At 46.0% G+C, this 25,119-nt stretch overlaps 1 protein-coding gene across 1 annotated transcript in view; it reads right to left on the reverse strand.

Annotated features, from left to right (window-relative positions):
- The window catches only part of LOC149336877 (ATP-binding cassette sub-family C member 1-like), a 60,379-nt gene that overhangs the window by 21,474 nt on the left and 13,786 nt on the right, over positions 1 to 25,119 (reverse strand). The window contains exons 4-15 of the mRNA XM_089554783.1: positions 24,003 to 24,134; positions 23,574 to 23,641; positions 22,810 to 22,926; positions 19,997 to 20,125; positions 16,157 to 16,313; positions 14,728 to 14,985; positions 13,019 to 13,222; positions 12,206 to 12,352; positions 10,410 to 10,503; positions 8,104 to 8,300; positions 3,239 to 3,415; positions 1,563 to 1,730 (exon numbers count right to left, since the gene is read on the reverse strand). Coding sequence (XP_089410909.1) covers positions 1,563 to 1,730; positions 3,239 to 3,415; positions 8,104 to 8,300; positions 10,410 to 10,503; positions 12,206 to 12,352; positions 13,019 to 13,222; positions 14,728 to 14,985; positions 16,157 to 16,313; positions 19,997 to 20,125; positions 22,810 to 22,926; positions 23,574 to 23,641; positions 24,003 to 24,134 — 1,848 coding nt within the window. The remainder of the gene's footprint in view (positions 1 to 1,562; positions 1,731 to 3,238; positions 3,416 to 8,103; positions 8,301 to 10,409; positions 10,504 to 12,205; positions 12,353 to 13,018; positions 13,223 to 14,727; positions 14,986 to 16,156; positions 16,314 to 19,996; positions 20,126 to 22,809; positions 22,927 to 23,573; positions 23,642 to 24,002; positions 24,135 to 25,119) is intronic.

Here is a 25,119-nt window from a genome sequence, read left to right on the forward strand (position 1 = left end):
CGGAATGAAGATTGAGGTTATCAATAAGTATAATGATCTTAAGTCGCCGCTGCAAACTACTTGCAGGCGCCGCTTACGATGAGTGAACCGCTCAAATCAACGACTTTTTTCACTTTTTGTAAATAGCACGGTGTTATATCACTTGTCCCTTTTTTATCTGAAAGGACTACCGCTTAAAACGAGGACGAAGAAAGTAAAAGAAAAGCCGCACAAGCTATCTATTAGCGTGCGTGTTGTCTTTGTTTTCCTTACTGCCCATTTGACACGATGGTCGCTTGGTATTAAGATGAACCACGAATTATCTCAACATCCCGGCTTAACCTAGCTCCCACTTCACTTTTATCTTTTGCAGCCCGTTCTGTTAACGGCGTACGGTTATCAAACAAGGCAGGGGGCAACGACAACTTGGTGCGTTTGCCATCGTCAGTCGTCCAGGATGTCTGCGATTCCCCATTTCTGGGAGGAGCTTCTGGTATATATAGGAGCGTCTGGAGTATATCACTACCTCTTTTACTTAGAAGGCAAGCAATACTAATGCTTGATTTTTAGTTAAAAGACAGAGAAAATCATTGATATTATCCTGCTATGATGAGTGAACCTTTTAAAAACTGGTTTCCTTTAGCTGCCTGGGGTTCCCTTTACGCATCACTTCGCCTATATTCTGCCTACATGTGCATATATCAGGAATTGGTCATTCTCTACATTTCATTCATAAATCGCAGGGAGTCCTCGTACCATTCCTGGTGCAGTGGTGTAACGGTTAAGCGGTGCGCCGCTGCCCGGGCAGGTAGCTATTTCAAACACAGCCACCGGTCGGGCTTGGGAGTCCCAGGCTGACTGGTTCGAGCAACCTCTCGCCACAAGTCATTATTTAACTGCCACCAGTCACGGTGGGCAGTTTGCGTACAATCCGATGGTCATTTTGTGACCGTGTCATAAGGTCACGTGATCGAGGTGGCAGAAGGGCCACCTGGTTATGGCTCACAACACCGACGCTGGGTTTTCAGCAGAACGGGGGCCTTAACGCTGTAGCATTAAAATTTGCCTTCTGGGCGCAACTCTATTGTAACTAAGCTATTGCAGCAGCGTTCCGACTGACGAATTTCACAGAGCAGCTTACTCTTAACTGGGTGCAGATTTGAGAAACCTCGTGCGTTCAGTGAAGTTCCAGAAAGCGGAACTATCTATAGTCTGTACGGCGTTTTGCAGGACTTCTGTGCACGTGACGTCAGTTTGATGTCTTGCTACTGGAGTAGTTGTTCGTGTGGAGTGATTGGCCCTGCATTACCAGGAACGTTGCATGCTTATACCACATCTTTTGATGCCAAGTTTCCCGGAGAGCTCAATTTATATACTTGCGTTTACCATCAAAATAACCGAAGTATATAGACCTGAACGTGCCTTAGAGTCACACGGACATCGGTACACATGAGGGCCTTCCACCGCATGTAATGCAGGGAAATAAAGGTCGCCTACACTAGCTAGGTACGCATCGTTGTGCATGTTATTCGTTCGTGTCTAATATGTGGCCACCTACCCCCTTCTCTAAAGATGCCACGTACCTTCTCTCTCAGCAGGCCGTTCTTTCCGAGCAGCTTCTTGAAGACCTTGGAGCCGACGTGGGGGTCGAGAGCGCTGAGCGGGTCGTCGAGGACGTAGATGCTGCTCTGGTGGTACGCCGCCCGGGCAAGGGACACCCGCTGCTTCTGGCCGCCGCTCAGGTTGTAGCCCTGCGGGGTGATCAAGGTGACTACGCAGTTGCGCGCGCCGCTTGACGGTGGAGAAACTCGCAAGGCTCTGTCACTGCGACAGCCTTCACTTCGATAACCTGAACTGGTTAAGAGTCGGAAGGAACTTGTGTATTCGCTTGTTCGCGCTAGCATACCATGTATTTTCAGTTGCGGAAATGGCGTTTGCGGCATATTAGTACCAGTGTTGGCAGACATCAGAAGACAGGTGAATCTTATTGCTGCAAGCTGAATAGCTATATTGTAATAGCGTTTGACTTTTATAGCTATAGTCGCGTTCTTAGATATTTGGGATCTTCAGAATATTTAGATATTCACGTTGCGTCTTTAGGATGATATATTTTTTATACCCACTTTAAACTGATATATAAGTTTAAGAGTTTCACGAAAGGGGCTGTCCTCGCTGCTGTTCATCAGGAAATCTTGATCACCTCGTGAGCTATTCAAAAACATTGCGGGTGTGGACCGGACACACACATGCCCATGCATAGACTTGACACCGCGGTGCACGTGTCACGTGACCTTGTCATTCCAGCCATCACTGCGGTCCTTGCGGCTCCTGCCAAATCTGGACATGCTCATGCGCGCATGTTACTAACGTGTTGCGATGTGTTAGCAGTGAAAAAAAAAAAAAACGTTCATACCGGGTGCTTTTCGTAAGATTTTACACAACTGAAAAAAAAATTAGCTTTTCAGTTAGGACATCGCTATTTTGGTCATAGTGTTTTCAGTGGTGTAGTACATCAGAATACAGCTATGAGCTATCTAGCAGGCTAGTTAACTAGTACTGAAGAGTTAAATTTTTGACAGTTGCTGTTAGGCTCCTTAATTACATGTAGCCCACCGTAACATCCATATCAGTTTTTAGAATTTCGAAAGCGGGTTACCCTCCGCGCTGTGGCCCAACAAATTTTGCCTACATCAGGCGAAGCTTGCAGGCAAAGCAACCTCTTCAGTGCATATGACTTGTCGAGATAGCCGAAATTGTTGGGTCACAGCACCGAGGGGAATCGCGTTTTCGAAATTCTGAACTAATATAGGTATTACTCGCGGTGCGCAACACGCGTCTTAATAATTAAGGTGCCTAACCGTAATAGCTAAAAGTTATCTTTTCAATATTAGTCAACCAGGCTTTCAGTTAGCACGTCTTAGCTGTAACGTGATGTACTACATCGCTGACAATGCGATGCCGAAAAAAGCGTTCTTCTAACCCAAAAAGCCTATTTTAAAAAAAAAATGTGCAAAATCTTTGGTGGAGCACCCTGTATACTTAACACCCCTATTTTTAAAACTGAGGCATCTCCCGGGCAAAAGTATTCCTAGCGCCCTTTCTCTCAATAAGGCTGGTTTTGCCCTGACGTTAAATCTTACCAAAACCAAAGGAAAGTTCGACTGAGAGGGTCATGACAATATTTTCTCAGTGTTCGTGAAAGCGACACAGCTTCATTCGAGTCTATTTAGTATAAGGTGACTATTGAGCGTCAACTCACTTTTTCGCCGATTTCGGTCAGGTCTCCGGCTGGAAACGTGCTGATGTCCTTGATGAGTTCGCATGCCTCAAGCACGTCTCTGTAAAGGATCGGGTCGTACTGCTTCCCAAAGAGGATGTTGTCCCGCAGCGTAGCGTTGAACACAGTGGCCGCTTGAGGAACGTAGGCGATGCTACCCTGAGAGTTAGAAGGCATCTCTATCTATTGGTCTATTGAGGTTTAACGTCCCAAAGCGACTGAGGCTATGAGGGGCGCCGTAGTGGAGGGCTCCGGAAATTTCGACCACCTGGGGTTCTTTAACGTGCACTGACATCGCACAGTGCACGGGCCTCTAGAATTTCGCAGTCTCTTCAGCAGAGCGCACTCTTGGAGTGATTGGTACTATTCGCTAGTGGTGAATTGTTTCAAAGGGCGGGGTACCTTTCCTTGAGGGTATAAAGGGATTGCGTTCAGACTTTTATCGACCGCACTTTCTAGGCAGCAGTCGAAAGCACCTTGCCGAAATAAACGTACATTTATTTATTTTATTTGTTTCAAAATACTGCAGGCCACCGCAGGCCCAAGCAGGAAGGGCACGGAAAAATACAAATCACAACACCACGTGAAAACATTTTATGTGACACGCAGCAAAAATAAAGCTTAAAAGATGAACATGGCAAAGACAAGTAGAAATACATGCTGAAAATTGAATATTGGAGAGTTAATTCATTTTTAGTGCAACAAAAAAGTTTTTAGCGCCTGTTCCACGTTAGGAGAGTTAAAAATCGATTCAGGGAGTGCGTTCTAATCTGCGGTAGTTTGAGGGAAGAAACTGTGCTTAAAGGCGTTTGTTTTAGCGAAAAAAGCCTGTAAGTAGTGCTCCCTACTATGGCGGATCTTTCGAGCCGTGGAGTGCCTGGGGAATGAAGGGGGAGAAATGATAAGCCTACCTGCGATAACTTTATGAAGGAAATAAATACCGTCAAGTTTTTTGCGCGTACGAAGCAACGAAATGTTATTGTCTTTCATGACCTGTGGTGGGGGGGTCAGATTTTCTATATTTACGAAAAATGGAGCGTACTGCCTTCCTCAGGATGAGCTCTAGTTGATAGACATCTTTCTTGGTGTGCGGGTCCCAAATTTCAGAAGAATATTCAAGTTTAGAGCTGACAGAAGTTTTGTAAGCTTACAAAAGTTTAATATTGCTAGGTGTATGTTTTAATTTATGTCACAAGAAACAAAGCTTAGAGAAAGCGGCTGAGCAGATCTCATAAATATGACTTCCCCAGGTTAATCGGTTTTTAAGAGTAATTTCTAGATATTTATATTGTGAGACTGTGACTGTGGTGACCAATGTGACTAATGTGACTGTGTGGTGTGTAATGTAATGTGACTGTGTGGTGTGTAAAGATTTTTAATGTGACTGTGTGGTGTGTAATGTAATTTGACTGTGGTGACTAATGTGACTGTGGTGAAGACAATTGGTAATTACTAACACTTTTTTTTTCTCGTAACTCGGAGAATTACTCTCTTTTAAATGTGTAAATCCATGTTTCATTCTTCACACCAGTGACATATTTTGAGCAAAGTTTCTTGAAGAAATTGATGATCTCCAATTGATGCTATTTTTTATATACTACGCAGTCATCTGCGAACAATGGCATTGACACAGACGGAGGAATGATATCTATTAAATCATTTATATATATTATAAACAGCAAAGGTCCTAACACACTACCTTGAGGAACACCGGAAGTACCAGGAAGCAATTCAGAAAGAGTACCATCTGTAGGTCTCAGAAACCAGGGAGAACAATTGAAAATGCGTTTTTCTTATATGACAATGTTGCTTTCCAGCGGCAGTCGGCGTTTGTAAACAATGACATGACCGACGGTACGCGGCGGGCAGTGGCAATAACCAGCGTGACGCTAACCGAGGAGCGTAGGTTTTGATAAACTATTGATCCGAGCACCACGTCTGTTTTAAGAATATTGCCAATGTGATCATACTGCTGTTTTACAACACAGGCAGCAGCAATCGTTTTTTTTCGGTAGCAGCGCTGCCGATGGCAGCACCAATGTCAGCTTAGTGGCCGTCTGCTTTTTCAATACATCCCAAGAGATGAAGAAATATGCATGGTTAAGCCGCACCAGAAAAGGTGACTAGTGGCAGGAGAAAAAAGTGGTAGGGTTTTAACATAGTTAAATCGAGTAGACGTGCGAAAGCATGTGTTTAGTCTGGTTGTCTCATGTTATTGCTTTGCCGGGTCGTCGGCAGATCTAGCCGCGATGTTAGTTCGGTACTAGAATTAGCTGATGAAGGCGACGATGGTCAATGCGCAGCACGAGAATGTGTTGCAGTTTAACACGAGATGTGGTGAGCTGCAGTGATTGCGTAGTGCAGGCATTACTTGTCCAGAAGCGGAGCGGATCGCGAAAAATAAGCATTTGGCGCCATCGTTCAAATTGAACGACTTGACTAGCCCCGGTATGGAAAGAGTTAAGGCGTCTGAAGTTTCTTCCAACTGGAGTAACACTCTGTATTGTGCTCAGTCTTATTCGTTAACTGTAGTGTGCCTACTCAGGCGGCATAGCCTGACTGCTCGAAGTTTGAACACAGGAAGAAGCCTCCTTCGGCTCAGGACAAACCTCGTTTGCCAATTTCAAATATGAATTTCTGCCAAAACAGTGGTTTATTCCCTCGCTATATAAAGATTTACACGAATATGCTAATACTTTTGTAGTTGTCTCTAATTGCAGACGGTCCGTTGATACAGTAGTCACGTGGGCTGCATTTGAACGATTCTTTTGTAGCGGCCATCAGCCGGCTGTATAAGAGTCATTATTGACGGCATCTATTGGGCGGCACCGGTAGTAGCAGTTGTCAGCTGTGATGGAGCGGGTGTCTTCTCAACAAGGCCGAAGGGGAGGGAACAGCCAAAAACTTTCGGTTATCGTGTACAGTCAGCGAGACGCGGTGAAGAACAAACTGTCGTTAACCTTTCGTCATGGAAATAGCGACTTTCGTTCAGCTTCTCCTCCATGTTCAGGGAAGTATGCTCTGCGTTTGCATAAAGCTGCGCTTCTACTGCTTACGTGTTCATAATCTTGTCGTTCCTTGTTAAACTTACTCTTCAAAAATATCTGGCCTTCGCATATTTTTTTTTTCCTTGACAGCATAAGCCAGAAAAACCATTCTCAACAAGCGTATAGTGTGACCTGGCTGTTACCCGACATTTTATGAAAAGAAAACTTTCTGGCTGTGGCTGCGCTGGCAGTGACCTTAAAGACCTATGATATGCTGCAGAGATCGTAAGTCTGTACGTATAAAACTGGTGTTCCATCGGGATCTCAAGTTTGAACGTTCAAAAGGCTTCTTCATTCCCACTACCGTTTCTTTCCGGTGTTTATTATTTTGCCTGCGGTATTCTCGCGTCGTGCAGATGTTTTATCGCAGTGACATCAGCAACAACCTTCTTAACCACGATAATTATACCGGCTTTCCGTTTTAGCCGTTCATGCCAGAGCCCTTATGTCAGAAAGAACTCGCCGTGTTGGCTGTGTGTTTACGACGTACGACTACTGAGCTTCAGGTAGCGGGCTCAAATCTAGGCTGCGGCGACTGCGTTACAGTGAAGGGGAAATTCCAAAACCGTCGTGTGCGGTGCAATGTCAGCGCAGTTAAAGAACCCCAGGTGGACGAAATTGATTCGGAGGCTTCCGACACAACAACTGCCTGCTGGTTTGGGACCACTCTTTATTACGATACGCACATTAAACATTGTTTTGAGGAAGAAACAAGTTATACTTTATAGAAATGGGAGAAGCATGCTGCAAGCACCGTAGGATAAGGAGAAAAAACTTGAAGGGACATCTAAGCTCCACCTTAACAGTATGACACAGTAGAGTTAACGGGGGATCGCTGCAGCGGCCTGGGGTCCTCTATCATTTCGAAAAACAGCCACTGTTCTTTCTTTCTCCACCATAACATTTGAGATCTTTCCCGCGCAAATACTCCTCTGTCGCCTATGTTCTGCCTACATGTCCATATATGCGAGACTGGCCATTCTCTACTTTACCTTCATAGATCGCTGGGAGCCCTCATACCACTCCTGGAGCAGTGATGTCGCGGTTAAGCGATGAGCCACTGCCCAGGCAGGTATGTGTTTAAACACAGCCACTCGTGGCGCTTGTGAGACCAAGGTTTCTTTTCCCGAAGAACCTCTCGCAACACTCATTAATTTATCCGCCGCTTGCCACGGCAGGCGGTTTGCTCTCAGTACGGTGGGCGGGTTGTCATGATTTCACAAGGTCACATGAACTCGGTGGCACGTGGGCCATCTGCTTCTCTGGGGATTTATCATTCACTTCAGCGCCGCCGACAACGACGTCGGATTTTTCGCTGATCGGGAGAGCATAAATATTGTTTTACATGTGAACGCTAGAAGAAGGCTATGGGGTGCGCGTTAATACTTCCAGATTGAATTCCGCCCCCCGGAGTTCTTAAAAGCGCACCTGATTTTCACTACACTAGACTGTTCGCCTTTTACCGCCATCAACAGGTGCCAGCTGTAGAACATAGGCTTCCCCCACTTTGTGGTCGTCAATCATTGATTTTCTAGGCCAGCTGTGGCCATAATAAGCTGGCAATTTTCCAGTCTGACCTGCTAGTTGACTCTGCCGTTTCATGCAACATTTACACTTCACATCAATAAGAAGACGGCCGGGCTAGCAACTCGCGACCTCGGTTGGAGTAACTGCACGAAGTGTCACTGCGCCAGAAAAGCGCTGTATGTTGCTTCCAGGTACCGCTAACTAACACCCCTGTTTGGCGTAGATTATGCCTACCGCCCTAAAGTATGCTTATCGCCCGTGAGTCACACTCACGCTGATGCGAACAGTGCCTTCCACTCGGTGCAGGTCTCCCAAGATGGCAGAGAGTAGGGTGGACTTGCCGCTGCCCACGAACCCCACGATGGCCACCAGAGAGCCCGGCGGAACGCTCAGATTGATTCCTTCGAGAGCTGGCGGGCAGTCATCCCGGTTGCTCCTAGAGAAGGTGCAGTCCTTGAGGAACACTTCGCCTGTACAGAAAATTGCCGTTGTTAATTAAGGATCCAGTGGAGCCGCACTTTCAGAGTGTCGAAGGTTCGTACTTCGTTTAGATCCAAAATGGCTGGTTCATTATAGTTAGAGCAATTATCATTGTGAAGTTGGCCCGAACCTCAAACACTACAGGCCGAAAAAGTGCTTATGTCTTGTAATATGACTCTCGTTATCCGATAAATTAGATAGCCATCTCTATGTCGAGTATCTCCGGCAACTTTCCGAAACTCTTAAGCAACATGCAGAGCATACAATGCATGATTAAGAGCGAAACTGATTAAGAGCGAAACAGCAGCGAGACTGTTGATGCAAACTCTTTTTAGCAACGGACTGCATCAAGGATTCAAAACATGTAGCTTTGCTGCAATCTCAGTGCTGTATATGATCAGCAAAATGTTTACACAAGACCTGGGTTGAAGTCCTCATTGTCTGTATTTTTCTTTCCAGCAACATAAGGCTGCCACAGGCCTAGAAGCAATTAGAAATCCCACAACTGCAGCAACTGATCAAAAAAAAAAGGAAAGCAGTTGGATTGCGTCTACAGGCTTAAAAGAACAATCGTTGACTTGTAAGGGGAGCGCCATCTATCTCAAGCAAAGTTTCTTTAGAAAAATGCAGCGTTTCTACGCCCACGCAAACGCAGCTAGTAATCTCAACATCAAGAGTGCCCGTCCGACCACTTTGTGTTGGCTTCCCTTTAACAAGGCACATGATAATGCAACCGTCGGTTTGCTGTGGGCAAAGTTCACAGAGTGCTACATTGATTCGGGTATAGAGCGAAACAGTCGTCGGCGGTCATTTTAGTATCCGTATAAACGACCGGACCATGGTGAAGCCATGCGTCTACACATATGCTACGAGCAATTTAGTGCGTATTCCAAGATGGAAGATAATACTGAACAGCCTTACGGTCCGTTTAATTAGAGGTAACTAATTAGGATAGGCTGCGCCGGTAATTATAGCGACCGCTGTCGCAGTGCTGCGCTTGCAAAGGATGGCATGCTTAACTATGCACATGCTATCCTTCCAGAGGTAATCAGGCAAGGCACGTGAATTTAGCGGAATCTCTCAAGTTAATAGGTGAGTAAATATTTATTCGCATCCACCTGTGAGCAGTCACAGGCTAGACAAAAAAAGCTACATATATTTCTCAGATATTTATTATCCCTAATGTGTCATGGTGGGTGGTCAGGCGGCAGAGTCCGTCGACGCCATCAGTCTCGTCCGGCAAGAGTTTTTGAAGTTGTTAAAGAGTGTTTAAAGCTCACTACGTGCGCGTTTATCATGGTACCGTCGGGAAGAATCATAAACCACGCCCGTCCTCTGCGCGAATTTTACATGAACTGACCGTAATGTTGTTCGAGTCCACCCATATCATTTTCGGCGAGCCGTCCGGAAAAAATTACATATTTCCCGAAAAACCTCGAGCATTGTCGTAGGCAGTCGTAGGTGGTCCTTGCTTTCTGAGCGAACTTTACAGCGTGCGTAGCGAAGAACGTACAAGGGAGGCATGGGTATCCGCGTGATTTCGCATTCTACGTTGCAAGCCAACAACTTCCTTCCCGTCGCCTTGTTATTTTTATAAGTCAGCAGGGCTAGGTCCATGCGATTTGACACGTGCTGCGGACAACCCGCCTTATCGGCTTCATATAGAGTGGACCGGGAATATGCAGTTGTATATGTCTGTATTCTGGTAGGCTTCTTAAGGTGAAATAGACAGTTGCGGTGTGAACGAACCCCAGAACGAGTTCACTGGTTGCTTCGACAACCTTGACAGCTGTTCGCTAATTCTCTGTTTTTTTTATTCAAGTCGTTGCTGAATCGTTTTTAAGGTTTATTTTTACTGTTTACTTCCCTATTCTGTGCAAATATTCTGCCTAATCTATGCATCAGCACCAAGAATAATCCGTCTTGCATGACGTAATTCGCCTTGAAAGGCACACCAAGGAATTAACTCTTTTTCTCTTACTCCATAGAAAAAGTTTTACGTTGAAAAATTGTTATATATTTATTCTGAGAAGATGGCCGCTGTTTAAGTGCTTGCTAAAACTTTGACCGTGAAATTGGGTGCATTAAACGGCACATACCTCTTTCGAGAGCGAAATCTGCATCCTGAGCCTGGTCGTCCGTGGCTTCTTCACCAGTACAGAGGCCGGCTACTCGGCTCAGTGCCATGCTTGTCTGATGAACAAAACAAACATACACAGGAAACTTCACCATAAACTGAGTAAGGAATCTGAAGGTGGTCGTTTTTTGAAACCACTTTCTTTCATGGCTGTAGAAGCATGTTCGCATATAGCTAGTTTTATAGCTCTTCACTGTTGGAGATCGACCCAAAAGAAAAAAAAAATATTTGCCACCGAAATGAGTAAGTCTTGCGGCTAAACTCTATATTTACCGTACGAGTTAGATGAATCATATTCTCTACTTGAATGAAAATAATGCCTCAGAATGGTGCCGCTTCATGCACCACAGCCTGAGAATGAGTACTGCTTAAGACACATCATCAGAGCCTTATGCTCACACAGCAGCAACTTGGCTTATGGTTTATTAGGGTTTAACGTCCCAAAGCAACTCAGGCTATGAGAGACGCCGTAGTGAAGGGCTCCGGAAATATCTACCACCTGGGCTTCTATAACGTGCCCTGACATCGCAAAGTACATGGGCCTCTAGAATTTCGCCTTCACCCAGATGCGATCGCCGTGGCCGGAATCGAACCCGTGTCTTTCGGGTCAGCAGCCGAACACCATATCCACTGAGCCACCGTGGCGGCTGACACAGCAGTAACTGCTCATTAATTTCCCCGTTGGTTTCAAGTGGGCGGTTTCTGAAAGATCACCTCACTCGTTAATACACTGAAGCTGGTATTCTGGGTGCGCAGGTGATTTTAAATTAAGCTTGCCCGATGACAGCGTTCTCGTTACGGATAGAACCAGATGTTGTTCGTTATAAGGCTCATTTTAAAATGAGCTTGTTGTAGGGGCTCGTGGTATTGCATCAGAATTTTAAGGTTGCATCAGAAGTCTACGTCTGGAAGCAAGAATGTGCGGCGCCTTAATCCACAGAACGAAAATGCTGGCTTTCGAACTGTAGTATCGCTCCTGTGGCTCCAAATGGCTCAGATATCCCCATATTGAATTGGGAAGCCGGGATTGGCGTGGCCCTATTTTAAGTAGCATGTTAATATCGCTTGCGTGAGTGCTTCCATGCTTGAAATTCGCTGTTTCTTAGGAATTTCTGATCGTAAATCGCGAAAATTGTTGGAAAGAAGGAGCTCCCTTTCAACCTAAAAAAGCTAGTTCAGACTGGAATCATATGTTCGAGTCGAATTCATTGCAGATTAGAAGCTAAAGTTTGCTATTTGGCACAGGCGCAATTGACGTGCAATGGGGATTGTTCTTTTAGCCATGTTGTCTGATATCGTTTGTTTAATTCATCGTGAACGGGGAGGATCATAAAGTGAATCGGTGTTTAAAGTGCAGAATGATAAAGTTACCGTCAACCCTTACCAATTTTCGGACATTACGCTTGTGGTCTTTAGTGATTTGAAACGTAAAACGGTTTGCCTGTACATATTCGCTGCATCCAAAGGATTTTACTTAGTAGAGCTGCAGGCGATGAGTGTGAAAGTAATAGGGTTTCTTTAAGAAAGTGATTCAATAGCGCTCCTTAAATCCAGAGTGGTCGTTTCTACATGATGGTGCTAGTGGATTGTATACAGCATGGTGTAATGTTTGAACATTTATGCTAAAATCAGTGAAAATTGTCATGGCCTAGACATCTCGTGTGAGGCTGCTAAAATGATTCTTTACTGCGTGCTCAGTGGCCTGCAAGAAATAATTGCCAGTGTGAAGTTATTCCATAAATGGAATATGGAACTCACCCCATTCATAGATCGCATGGCTATGGTTAGGCTGCCGCAGAAGCCTTCGATGAGGGAGAGGAGGTACACGCTGGAGAAGGCCTCGGAAGCCGTTAGGAGTCGCGTCGGATCGAAGAGGGCCAGTGTCCCGTACATGATCATGGTAAGCTGCGCGCGCGTATGTTTGAAAGAAGGAGTAATAAATATATCGTCCTAACGCGTGGAGCCGTAAACTGTGTCAGCGGTTGTTTTGAAACGTTTAGGGTACGATAATTTCAGTCGCAGAATAAGGCTGAAAGATACGTTGTGTTCCGAAATTTTGGGTGAGCGCTAGGAAATTTTGAGCATTCTGAAAATTCTGAAATTTTCGAAGCATAGCAGAAAATTATATTTTGGCAGCTTAAACATGTGCTTAAGCATGTTGCCTCCCCGGTTACTAGTGCTAATAAGCGTATAAAGGGGTTTACCACCCAATGAAATGAATAATAATAAATCGCCTGCTTTTTTACCGGCACCGTTAAACGTTCTCTTTCTGACTGCCACTTTTTTTAGAGGTCCTCAAGAGTAGGACAACAATACAAATCTGGTAACACTCATTAGATGGCAGTACATGCTATAAAAGTTGTGAGAAAAGGTTTTTTTTGGCACCAAACGTCCTTCCATGCCTGTCGTGCCAGCCGTGCAATTATTGGACAGATTTTCCATTGGCTTGTTTTAGGAGCATGCTATATAAAATTCTAATTTATTATCCTACAGAAGTCTTAGAAATTCTCCTATGGCGCTTTGGCGCTAGCAAACACCTGCGGTAAAAGCATGGCCGCAGGAGCGGCTCACCAGAGAACTGATGGCGCTGTAGATGGCGTCGACGGCTCCGTTCGTGACGTTGATTTTGAGCACTTCTGTCAGTTCCCGCTCCCTAAGTCGCTTGAGCGTCTCCAGATGGCTCTGTTCCCAAGCGTACATCTTCACAGTCCGGATGGAGCTAAGCAGGTCCATCATGCGCTTGATTCGTTCGTCACGAAGTTTTATGCTGCGTTTCTGCATCGTGAAACGGCGAATCAATGCGAGGCACCGTATATTATGCGGAGTAGGATTTTTGACACTTTGTCGCATTGATCGCGGCTGCAGCTAATCAACTCTGGAGAAATTTAACTGCTCCTTCTCGCCCTTGTCCGGGGATTGAACCTAATGCTTGTCCGCGACGAGTATCTGTCTGGACCAGTCGCTCTGGGAGCGTACCAAACCAGGGCGGGTAGCATATTTCTATTGGTAGCTACTGCAACTGCTCCGGACAGGCGGCGGTCCGGGGTTTGATCTCTGGACCAGGGCAAATTGTTCTCGGATTGTCAAGTTTCTGGGAAAGCTGTACATCTCCCTCTGTAGCGGCTTGGTTGTCCTTTGCTCTAATCAAATGCGTATTTGCTCCCTCATTAGCAATTTATTCCACCTTTAAGTTTAACGCAAAACTAAATATTGTTTCACTCATGTATGCATGCCGCATGTGCGGGCTATTCAATGATAATCTTCAGCCGAAAGGGTGTCCCATTTGGGGAACAGTGGCTTCGAAAATCGTAATACTGACTGGCATTACGGAAGAACCTAGCAGATAACGCTCAAGAGAGAGAGAAAGGAGTTTTAATCAGGGGGAAAGATGGAGATGTCGGCCGGTGCTAACATGGCCCTGGCCTGCTATTCCGCACAGGGGAAAGGGAAGGGGAGGAAAGGTAAAGTGCTAATGAACGTTCACATCTTTGTGGTACTATAGTAACTGCGAAGCTGCGCTCAGAGAACTGGCTTACACTTCTCGGACATATAGGGAGCGTATACGCCGTAATGAAGGTTTTTTCGCGGATAATGATAATATTTTTATCAAGCTTCGCAGTTATTATGACCAAATGCGAGTTCCAAGCGCATTCGGTTAACCCTAACGCCCCAAAATGAACACGATAACTCTCGCATAAAGAAAAGGTTCTATTCTCTACTCCCCATGCCCTCCCAGCTACCGAAGACAGTGCACTTTTTACGCTACTCTTGGACATTAGGCTATCTCGTTGCTAAACAGAACGAATTGCTCCCACGCTCAGAAAACATATGCGGCCGTTTGATTTGGTGTAAGCGCAGTGAAAAAATTGATGTCCTCGAAATTGCGTCTTGTCGAAACAGAGAAACTTGGTAAAAAGTCGCGAGGCTCGACGGCAAGCTGTAAAAACACTTGAGCGTGAAATAAATGACCTGAAGTTAGAGTATCACTATGACTACGACGTGTCCACAATTCTTCCTGTGGAAAGGGTGTTATTAATTGGGCTTTTATGGGGTGCGAAATGTCATTCCTTTCTTATTAAGCCCTCCGTTATTCCAAAGACTATTGCGAGTTGGCACAGCAGTCATATTTTCTGGCGCATGCAGTCCGAGGTTATATTAAGGATGTTCCAGGACTGCAGTTGACATCTTTGATCATTATCAACTCTCGCTGGGTGAGCGAGCATTTTTATTACCCGCCCGGTATCGAGAATCGATTCCTCCAGTCAGGAGGAGGCGTTTACCTGGAAGGTGTAGAAAACTGCGACGAAGATCCAGAAGCCGAGGAGTGCAGCCACGAGCACCGATGCGCAAGACAGTCCCGGACCGACACCCACACGAACAGTGAGCATGTAGATGACGAGGGGCATACTTAACATCCCGGACAGCGGCGAGAGCAACAGCTGAGCGCTGAAGGCGATCTGAGAGCAGTCGACCCCCATCACGGACACCACGTATCCCGAAGAGATGGATGCCCGCGCGATGGGAGAGTAGTTGAGCACCTGCACGCGACAGCGCGCAATCGTACGCGAGATGGGGAGCAGTCTCTGTGATTTAATCCCCTAAAAGAACTATAGCATGCGAACGCCATGCACGATGGGGTAACATTGATCTCACCTACGTTAGGGAGAGGCCAGGGAAGATTGAATGCTTGACGGCACAAAATGAACAATGGGGGCGGAGGGGTAAACTTTTATCCGCTGGCAAATTTTTCAAGAAAAGGACGCGCCCAGTCGAGGACGGGGCTTCTTGTTGAAGTGTTTGCTAGTGATTTAGAGTTTCCACCCGGCGTTGCTCATTTTGCGCTGGTGTACCTACAGACTCCACACTTGACTTCTTTCAAATTAAGACCAGACTGTCCAAGGCTGAATACTCTACTCATTGTGTTGCGAATTTCTGAGCGCCTATGCCGGCATCCGGTGGCATGTAGTCCGAATATACATGCTATCCCCCGTCTTCCTTGAAAGATTCCGAGAATGCTAATAAAAGCTAAGCTGCAGTAAAAAATGGCAATGAACATAACTTTCTTTTCAAGTGTTCTGCACAAGTGAGCAGCGTAGTGGCTTTTGTTAGAGAAAAATCATCTTGATTATACAGCCGCTCATTGGGCTGAGGAATGTCGATCAAGAAGACCGCAAAAGTTCACCATTTAAAGGCTGCTGTGTTTTTCTTTACCTTCTTCGCTATTTACTGATTTGTGGATTGTGATTTCCAATCTAAAATGCTCCCTGTCTTCATTATAGAGTAATAGCGGAGGCAAATGTGCTGTTCTGACGACGACTAAACACGAAACATTACCAGGAATTCGGAACAGGTGCTTCTAGGTTCCCTGGCTACCAACGCGTGGCTTTCAACGTTCAAAAGTACCGCGCTGACATCATCCGTGACGCAGAAAGATAATGGCCGTGTGGCTGCCATTGATGCGCTCTAGGTCACTGGTTGGGCACTGTCCCGAATTTCTGTCAATGCTAGCAACATTGGTTCGGATAAACTGTCGGCATTACCAGCCGTTGGAGAGTTTAATTTCGTGGCGTGATCACGTATGTTACTGTATACATACAATGTACCTCTTTCGTAATTTCAGTGCCTGGCTATGAAGGAGTTAAGTTGAAGGAGTGAAGGAGTTAAGGAGATAATTTCGCGGGCGTAATTTTGGTTGTTGTCGCACTCTACCTTTCTTAGAATGGCACCTTGCGTCAACACCTGGACTCGTTCTGCGAACCGCAGGCCCAGATGGTTCGAATAACAGGTTAAGGCTCCCTCGGCGATACACGTAATTGCGAAGAGGAGCACCATGCACGACGTGTAAGTTGCTCCCGCTATTAGCGTCCTGCGAAAAGGTGAAGCACACTCAAGTTACGTGCAACTGAAGTCTGTGTTATAAGGAGCATCATCTGTATCGATGGGTTACGCCATCAGCCCCAAGTTTCTTCGCCGGAAATAAGCACTGGCATGTATGAATTCGAAGACATGGACAGAGCGCTGTTCTTTTTCAATACAGACGCCATGTGTCCGGAACTGAACTCTTAGACGTCTTCGCGTGCGTTCTGTCGAAAGAACAATAGGTGTTTACTAGCCATCACTTCACGGTACTGAATGAAGCTGCATCCAACTCCGCAGCGGGTAGCAAGATGGGCTTTTTTAGTAAAACAGCGCGAACAACGTCTGACAAGAACACGAAGGACACGGGACGAGCGCTGTGCCGTGTCCTTCTTGTTCTTGTCCGACGTTCTTCGCACTGTTTTACTAAAGATTCATATTTACCAACTTGCCCAACTGAACGTTCTACTTAGCAAGGTGGGCGTTGTCAGCAAAAGCTGGGATTGTTGTCAGATTTCGTACCGATCGTCACTTAACTACATCGGAATCAAAACAGCCGTTGACAGGATCGCATTTACAGGCCCGCTGAGGGTTTGCGGTTTTGGCTTCCTTGTCTGGTCGGATGCTGCCAACTCAAGCTACTGTCCGCCCCTCAGAACTTAGCTTAGCTACCTGGAGAGCAATCGCTGTGGAAGGAGCCCTTCTGCCATTACTGCACTGAGCCAAAAAATTCTTGATATCTTTTGCATGTTTTTTTCGATATGCGGGCAAGAGAGAGCACATGAAGGGACTGTCGCTCACTTACATCCCCACTGCCTTTCATCATCAGCCTGACTACGCCCACTAAAGGGCAAAGGCCTCTCCCATGTCTCTCCAATTAGCCCTGTCCTTTGCCAGTTGCGGCCACCGTAGCCCCGCAAACTTCTTAATACCCTCCGCCCACCTAACTTTCTGCCGCCCCCTGCTACGTTCGCCTTCTCTTGGAATCCACTCCGTTACCCCTAAGGACCAGCAGTTATCTTGCGTTCGCATTACATGCGCTGCGCAAGCCCATTTCTTCCTCTCGATTTCAACTAGGATGTCATTAACTACCGCGTTTGTTCCCTCACCCACTCCGCCCTCTTCCGATCTATCATCGTTACACCTATCATTTTCCTTTCCATAGCTCGCTGCGTTGTCCTTAACTTAAGCTAAACCCACTTTGTTAGCCTCCACGTTTCTGCCCCATAGGTGAGTACCGGTAAGATACAGCTGTTGTATACTTTTCTCTTCAGGGATGCCCCAAGTCACTGCCTTTACGCTGATAATATTGTGGGCGTCACGGCGGAAATTAGTCTGAACTAGCGCATAGCAGAACCGGCTGTCCAGTTTTCGATTGAATTCGGTATAAAGGCCCGTTCTCGATGCGTTTCAGGACGATGTGTGTCTATGTTGTGTGTCAGGTGTTGGCACTGCCTGTGGTGCTCATCGTGTTGTGAATTCTCTCCGTCCATGCTTAACCACTTCCCTTTCTGTGTTTCACTCTTTCCAAACTATGGAGCTGTCGCATAGCGTTGTGGTCCTGCCGCCGAACCCACTAAACTCCCCCTAATTATAGAGGCCGCTAGGGCACCTTAAGAGAGAGGTGCCTTGGAAAGAGTCTGTTCTAAATGCACAACGGAGGCAAAGCATCCACGTGTATAACACTGAACGGCTGCCATTTCCATCAAGTAAATGCCTTCTCCGTTCTTCAAACAATTGCATCTGTGCCAGCATTGTACTCCGCTTGCGACGCCCAGGGCTTTCCGCCATCATCTCTCTACACCCAAATGCAATCTCCTCTGTAGCTGAATTGGTTGTCACCAACAACAGTCCCAAACATCGCGTAGATGTTGCCGCGCAATACGTTGTCGTGCAAGATAGGGATACTTTATCAATATCCTGCTGGTGTTTTGTGAACGCACGCAAAACAACTCGCAGAGCGCGTTGAACATAATGTCTGTTGCAAAAAAGACCAGCGCAAGAAGAAGACGGACGCAGAAAGAACAGACACCATAAGCGCTGATTCGCAACTGGTGTCGTGAGATGTCTGGCGTTTCTACCTCCGTCTTTCAGAGCAGCTTTTTTCAGGATTCTGTACCAAGCAGCTCAAGTTTCGGCATTATTTCTGAACGAAACGTGATTAAGGCCCGTACCGGTGGCGATAATGCGATAGCACAATTAAAAAAGTTAAGGTGCCAAGAACATTGCGTTTGCTGCGTTGAACTAAACTTATTTTAAACGGGACACATGTCGAGCCAGAGTAGCTTCAATGTTATGTGCTGCGATACGTGACAATTCTAATAATGCAATGGGCCACCATCCTCGAGCTGCGTACTGTACGATAGTACGATATGTTTGCCCGTAGTCTACCCTGTTCAAGCCGTTTAAGTACTTCGCTGCGTTTCGACGTCGCAACTCTTTATGTAACCAGCACTATCCGCTTGTTTCTTGTGTGCTATATCTACAAAACGCACTGTATATTGCTCCTTCTCATTGATAGCGTCTGTAGGCACAACGCTATTGTTTCAGTTCCCGCGTGCCGATGGAGCGCGTAGTCGGCATCACACCGGCACTCGCTCGCATGTCTTACTTAGTCCATGTCTATTCTTCCGTCCTAATCACTTCTCTATCGTACTACTTTTGATATCAGCACCATTACTGCACTAAATATTTCGTCGGAAATTTCAGTTACGAATGGTGCCATGGCGATCTCTTATGCATCGCGCACAAGGGAAAACTGGCGAAGTATATTTCTGAGCAATTAACCCGCGCACACGTAGATAATGCTTCCATAGAGTGGTTAAAAGCACTTCTGCTTTTAAAGCTCGCTGTCATATCCAATGCACAGCCGGTGTGCCAAAGGTTCCGTGGTAACATAGGCACAGATGCCGCGCTAGTTCGTCCCTGATATGTCCGTGTGCACTAAGCGTAGCTTAGTCAGAACTGAAACAAGTTTTGTATAGTGGTTCATGCAGCCTTTCAAAGCAACGTGTGCTGAGCCATATGCAACGGAACAAAGCATAGAGAAAACTGCACTACAAATGTGCTCACCGATGCATCATATTCCGATGCGGCATATTCCGTGTGGTGTCTTTGCTTTTTAATCCCTATTATATCACAGTTCTGCTAGGGGTGCCGTTACGTTATTCTGACTTTCAAAAGAGCTTGCATTTTGCACGTCGCTGGGAAAACTATCCCCGAATGACCTCGATCCTACTGTAATTTTGCGTGCATTCATGAATCCTGTGGACCAGTAGGGATCCATGGCTGAGAGAGAGAGAGAACAGGGCAGATATACTTATTGAATAATAAAAGGCACGATCTTCGTTTTGTACTCTTGGCCAGAAGTCTAAGACTTCTCTCCATCCTGCCTCGTGTTCATCTGGCGTTTTATAAGTGTTATGCGTAGGAGCACGCCAGTAGTGTACATCGAGATGAGTGGGAGAGTCTAAAGGACTTTCCTACTCATCTCCAACTAGACTAGTGCTGCTTGCATCCGCGACCAACCTGTCTCGGCAAATTAATATAAGCCGCGCTAATTAAAAAGCACGTTGCAAGACAAAGCTGACAACTTTCCTCCTTCTCTTGTGACGCTAAAGATTCCCTTCTTCATGCGTTCCTAAATGCCAGATCTGTCGGCTGCTCTCAATGGCGCATTGCAGTCGTACTCACTCCAACACCAGAGCCCTGCCGATGATGACGAGGTAGTAGGCGAAGCCGGAAGCCATGATCCACATGAGCTCCGGCCAAACGATGCACCAAAGGGCGAACATGAGGCGACGCTTGCTTCTAGAGGGTATTCTGCGTTTGGTCCGAAATACAGTATAGCCACAGTCCTTCTCAAAACAGCTGGAACAGATGGGACTAAGGAAACATTCAGGACGCTTCACACTATTTGAGCGGAGGTGTTAAAAAAAATGCGGCACCGCAAATTCTGTATTTGTACATATACACTGCTGCCATACTTCTCACTTTCTTACTATCTATTGCTCCACATTTCTTTCTTTCTCCCGGTCTTCTCCCTGTCTTTTTCTTACACTAGACAATACAGGTGCTTGAGGTATCGATGGCAGATGCGGCGGCTAGCAACATCTTTTCCTTCTATTGTTATTTTTTTAATAAATAGCACTAACGACAACAACAACATATGCATGAAATCCGTCGAAGGGAGCGGCGGCCGCTCAGTTCGAGTCTCTCAGCGCGCAGCATTCGTTCGTTCAAAATAAGGTTGAGAGTGCCGCATTACAGCAGGGAAGACCGCCGTCACGTGGGCTTGTCTTTTTAAATACAGATTTTCCGGACGTCGTGCGTTTTTGTCTGGTTCTTGGCTTTTTGGAAAGGAAATGGCGCAGCATCTGTCTCACATATCTTGTTGGGACCCCTCAACTACGCCGTAAGGGAAGGGATAAAGGAGGGACTGAAAGACAGGAAGGAAGAGGTGCTGTAGTGGAGGGGTGGCAGTCCCGGACTTCCTTGAAATGACAGAAAAATGGGCTGCGCAGGAGGTACGTTTTTTCAAAGCCCTAAATCATCTGTTTCTCAGACCCCTCGTTAACTCACCTAAAAGCGATTAGGCTTGTAGCAAATTTTTAAAAGTTGCGTGATTAATATTTGCTAATTACTAGTTAGGCGGGATGGATAAAAAGTACCCTGAGCTGCGCCTAGCGACGGCAAACAATATGCCGTTGGTTTAGTACGCATCGGCGGTCTACCTCTCTTTTTGAGATTTTCACAAAGTTACGTGTCACAATCCCCTACAACGCAAGGAGCGAAGATAATTTTATTCTTTAATAACGTGGGAACATAAACATACCATTTCTTTTCCCCACAATATTCTCACTAAGCAAGACTTAACTGCTGAACCATTGCTCAAAACAAACCACCTAATGAAACAGCTCAGATCCATTTTTTTTTTCAGCAGCTCTACAGACATATGACCGAAAAATTAGCAGGTGCACTTGCCGATTCAGCAAGCTTTTACTTGCTACCGCATGCTCGTCCGAAGTAAAATCTACCCCACATAGTACAAGAGCGAGTGCCCGTGGTGTGGAGACAAACCAACATTATACCATACCACATGGGCATGCCAGAAAATAGACAAGCTACCGATAATTGAAAACCCGAGTGCGGAACAATGGGAGAGGATGCTATCCAGCGACATCCTGAAAGTCTAACAAGGACTAGTAAGGCGTGCACGCAGGGCAGCTACCCTCAGCGGAGCCCTGGACTAGGGGAACCGACCCTGATGATAAGATGGAAGACTCCATCTGAAGCCGCAAAAAAATATTATAAAATAGAGCAAATAAACGTTTTCCATCACCACCACCGCCTTGTCTGATGTATAACGATATTTCTCCCAGGGAATACTAGGAAGAGCCTGTCGGCTGTCTTCCTTACGTTTTCTTAGTCCTTCACGATCGCAATTTATTAAAGTATGGAAGTACGTCAAGTCGTCCTCCTGTGTGCGTCGCTAGTTACGTGGAAGGGCGTTAGAAAAGCTTTCAACAAAGACTCCGTTCCGAGTCGGCTGGATACGTTCCTACACTAGGGAGTGACTGAAAAATGCTCCTAAATAACAAAAGAGCAGAAGTCCATTTGCGTCAATATGCGTATTTTCCTGCGGTCATATACCTCGACTTTTTCGCCATTTGCCGACTCCACAAGCGAAGAACATCCATGAAGGTAGTGGTACCAGGATCCACAGTTTTTCCAGAAAAGCTCTGGGTCTTGAACTTATCCGCGATTGGTTTGGAATCTACAATGCGGTGATAGAGAGGAGCTTGGGTGGGACGTTCACTGCAGGCACAAGCTGTCATTATTATCGACCTCAGCTTCAATGTTTGTTTGAACGTCGTTGCTTGTGAAAGGCAGGGGCCTATACCTCTCCTCAGGATGGTCCCTCCAAAGATCCTTAATTGTCGGCGTGGATGTACTAAGGGTTACACTACACAGAGGGAAAAAAAAGACGCAGGAATTCACTTCGCTATAACAGCAGCCAGCTTTAGTTCTGCTGTGCTTAGGCCAGAAGAAAACAGGAGCGGTAAGCTTCACCTGAACCATGCCAAGTAAGTATGTAGGAAAAGCCCACTAGCGCCATCTTCACCGCGCCGCGTGGCGCTGTGCTCTCGAATGAACATATAACAGAGCACAATGTCACGTGGTCACTCGTGGCCCCATCATCCGCACTTCGATGAATGCGAGATGGAAAACAAGTGATGTGCTGACCTTTTGATCTAAGCTAAACTACTGCAACAAATCTACATCAGCGTGCATCCCTACAGTACCATGCGCCTCATTGCCCATGGTGTTCGTTATGAAATGGATTCAATTTTTGATCGATGCGTTGCATTTGTAACTTCAAGAATGATGGGATTTAGGAGTTTTAACGGAGCCGGAAAATCAACGCACTTCTTTTCTTCACGACGCTGCTGATCGTAAAATATATAGCATGCGCACTGCAAGCCTTGATGGGAAAGTTAACTTACCCTTTTTTAACTCTAGCGTATAGCTTCACGACGGTTCTTGAGCAAAGACTGTGGAGGCTTGGCTTTACGAAACGGCGGACTTCAGTCTTGGAATTGCTGATGATGTTCTTCAGGTTCCTGAAAAGTAGCAGTTGCCATGTTAAACACTCTTGCGCTTTCTTTGTTTCAGTCAAGTGTACACCTAGAATTGTCCTACACTGGATGAACACCTATTTAAAAACAACTCAATTATAAAACTTAAGGCGCTGCCCACTGATAAAGCGTTGACTTGCCGCGACGTCAATAAGCACAGTGATGACTTTTCCTGATTTTTGATTGTGATGTGCAAGGCACCACTCCTTGTTTACTCATAGCAGGAACAAATCAAAATTCGTTCCTGCTCAGTGGTTATGGCGCTCGACTGCTGACCCGAAAGACAGGGGTTCGATCCTGGCCGCGCCGGTCTAATTTCGGTGGAGATAGAATTCTAGAGGCCCGTGTACTGTGCGATGTCAGTGCACGTTAAAGAACCCCAGGTGATCGAAATTTCCGGCGCCCTTCACTACGGTGTCTCTCATAGCCTGAGTCACTTTGGGACGTTAAACCCCAATAAAAAAATGGTGTGATTTTCTTAAAACTTGTTAGCTTTTGCTTTTGGAACGAAATGGTGAATATCGGAGAAACAATATCAAGGTAGGCGAAACAGAACGAAGTAACAGCGAATGTGCTTCCATCCGTAAACAACCACGGGTAAAAGTAAAGAAAAATTTGACTGTGCATCTCACCCGTGTATCGGTGCACACGCGAACAGGCCCAACGGAGACCACGACTCTTCTTCCCCTGAACGCTTGAACTGCAGTAAAAGAAGGTTGCAAATTCTTTGTCTTAAGGCTGTTGAGACGGAGTGGACGTACAGTTAGTCCATAAACGCATCTGCGCTCGACAAAAACCGAACAGAACTTGCGGTGACATTCCTAAACCGCATTTAACAGCTAGCATAGGCGGCTAGACAGCTTTTCAGTTTGCGACGGCTTTCAGTCGTCGGAGGCATTGGAGTCAACTTGCGTCAGGTGTAAAAGAATGCCTTGTCGACTACAATGTCATATTTTCTTATTACATCGACATCACGTCAGCCTTGGTTAGTATAGTTCATTTCTGCTATAGACACAGGTAGGAACGTTTCCAAGAGTATCAACTCTGGAACCGTGCCCTACCTTGCATGATTGGCGATCGAAGACGATGGTGTCCCGCAGCGCGCACAGCACCATGTTCCCAGCTGTGGCACAGAAAATCAGAAGGTTTAAGACCAAGAGGCTGTTCTTGAAGTCGTCTTCTTCCGCAAGTGCCTGCACAGGGTTCACAGAGTTGCTGCGATTAAGAAATCGCGGTTGGAGCATTTCGGCGTTAGATACACGTAGAAGTGCCGGAAATTGTTTTCGGAACAACAAGAAAAACAAGAAAAAGGTGAAAGGTTTCGGAACAAGAAAAAGGTGAATTTACTTGCTGCGTAGAAGCCCAGCGGGCGATTAAGGTGTTCATTGTTCGTGTTGGGCTGGGAAGTACAAAGCACACCCTTCAATTCATGGTTGCATGCTTAAGCTGCGTGGCAGTTAAGTTTTTTTTTTGTAATTTACATGTTGCGACAACGTGTCAGGGCTCTTCTATCTGCACTGCACGAGGTAATATTGAAATATCTGGCCAAAAGAACGTGGCGCTTGGGTGATGATCTGCTGCTTACACTGGAGTAGGAACAGTTATAAAAAAAAATTTATAAAAAGAAAATAACATGCTACCATCTGTTGTTGAGTTAATGAAAATTATCCGCCTCTTTATTTTTCGAAAATCGTGCCCACTGCGTGAACATTAAAACTAAGTCAGACTACTTTCTTGCTTAATTTTAATTTCTAATTATAAACTCGTCCCTCCAGTGCGCTTAGCTGCGTTATTTCCCCCGGTGGTCTCATCTAACGCAACTATTTCTGCACTCACTGCACTGTGATAGGTATGCCTTTGTATTTCACCTAGTATGAGAAGCTAGCGACCTCAGCAGTGGCCTTGTGGTCAGAGCATCCGCCTCGCAAGCGGTAGGTGCGCGGTTCGATCCCCAGTGTCGCCGGGGGCCCGCCGGTGATACAATGGGTAAAAGGTTTACCCTGGTCTGGTGCTCGACCTATTTAGGATGAAATGCTTGGGGAAGGGGTCTTTGACCCCACGCTGACTAGAAGAACATACCTTGTGCTATGGCGTTTTTTGGCCACTGACGCCTGTGTGCCATAAAAATTCATCATCATCATAATCAAGCTAGCTCTTATCATTTGATGGCAAAGCATC

Source organism: Amblyomma mixtum, chromosome 7 (genome assembly GCF_055824585.1).
Source record: "Amblyomma mixtum isolate Tamu chromosome 7, ASM5582458v1, whole genome shotgun sequence".
In the NCBI taxonomy this organism is placed as follows: domain Eukaryota; kingdom Metazoa; phylum Arthropoda; class Arachnida; order Ixodida; family Ixodidae; genus Amblyomma; species Amblyomma mixtum.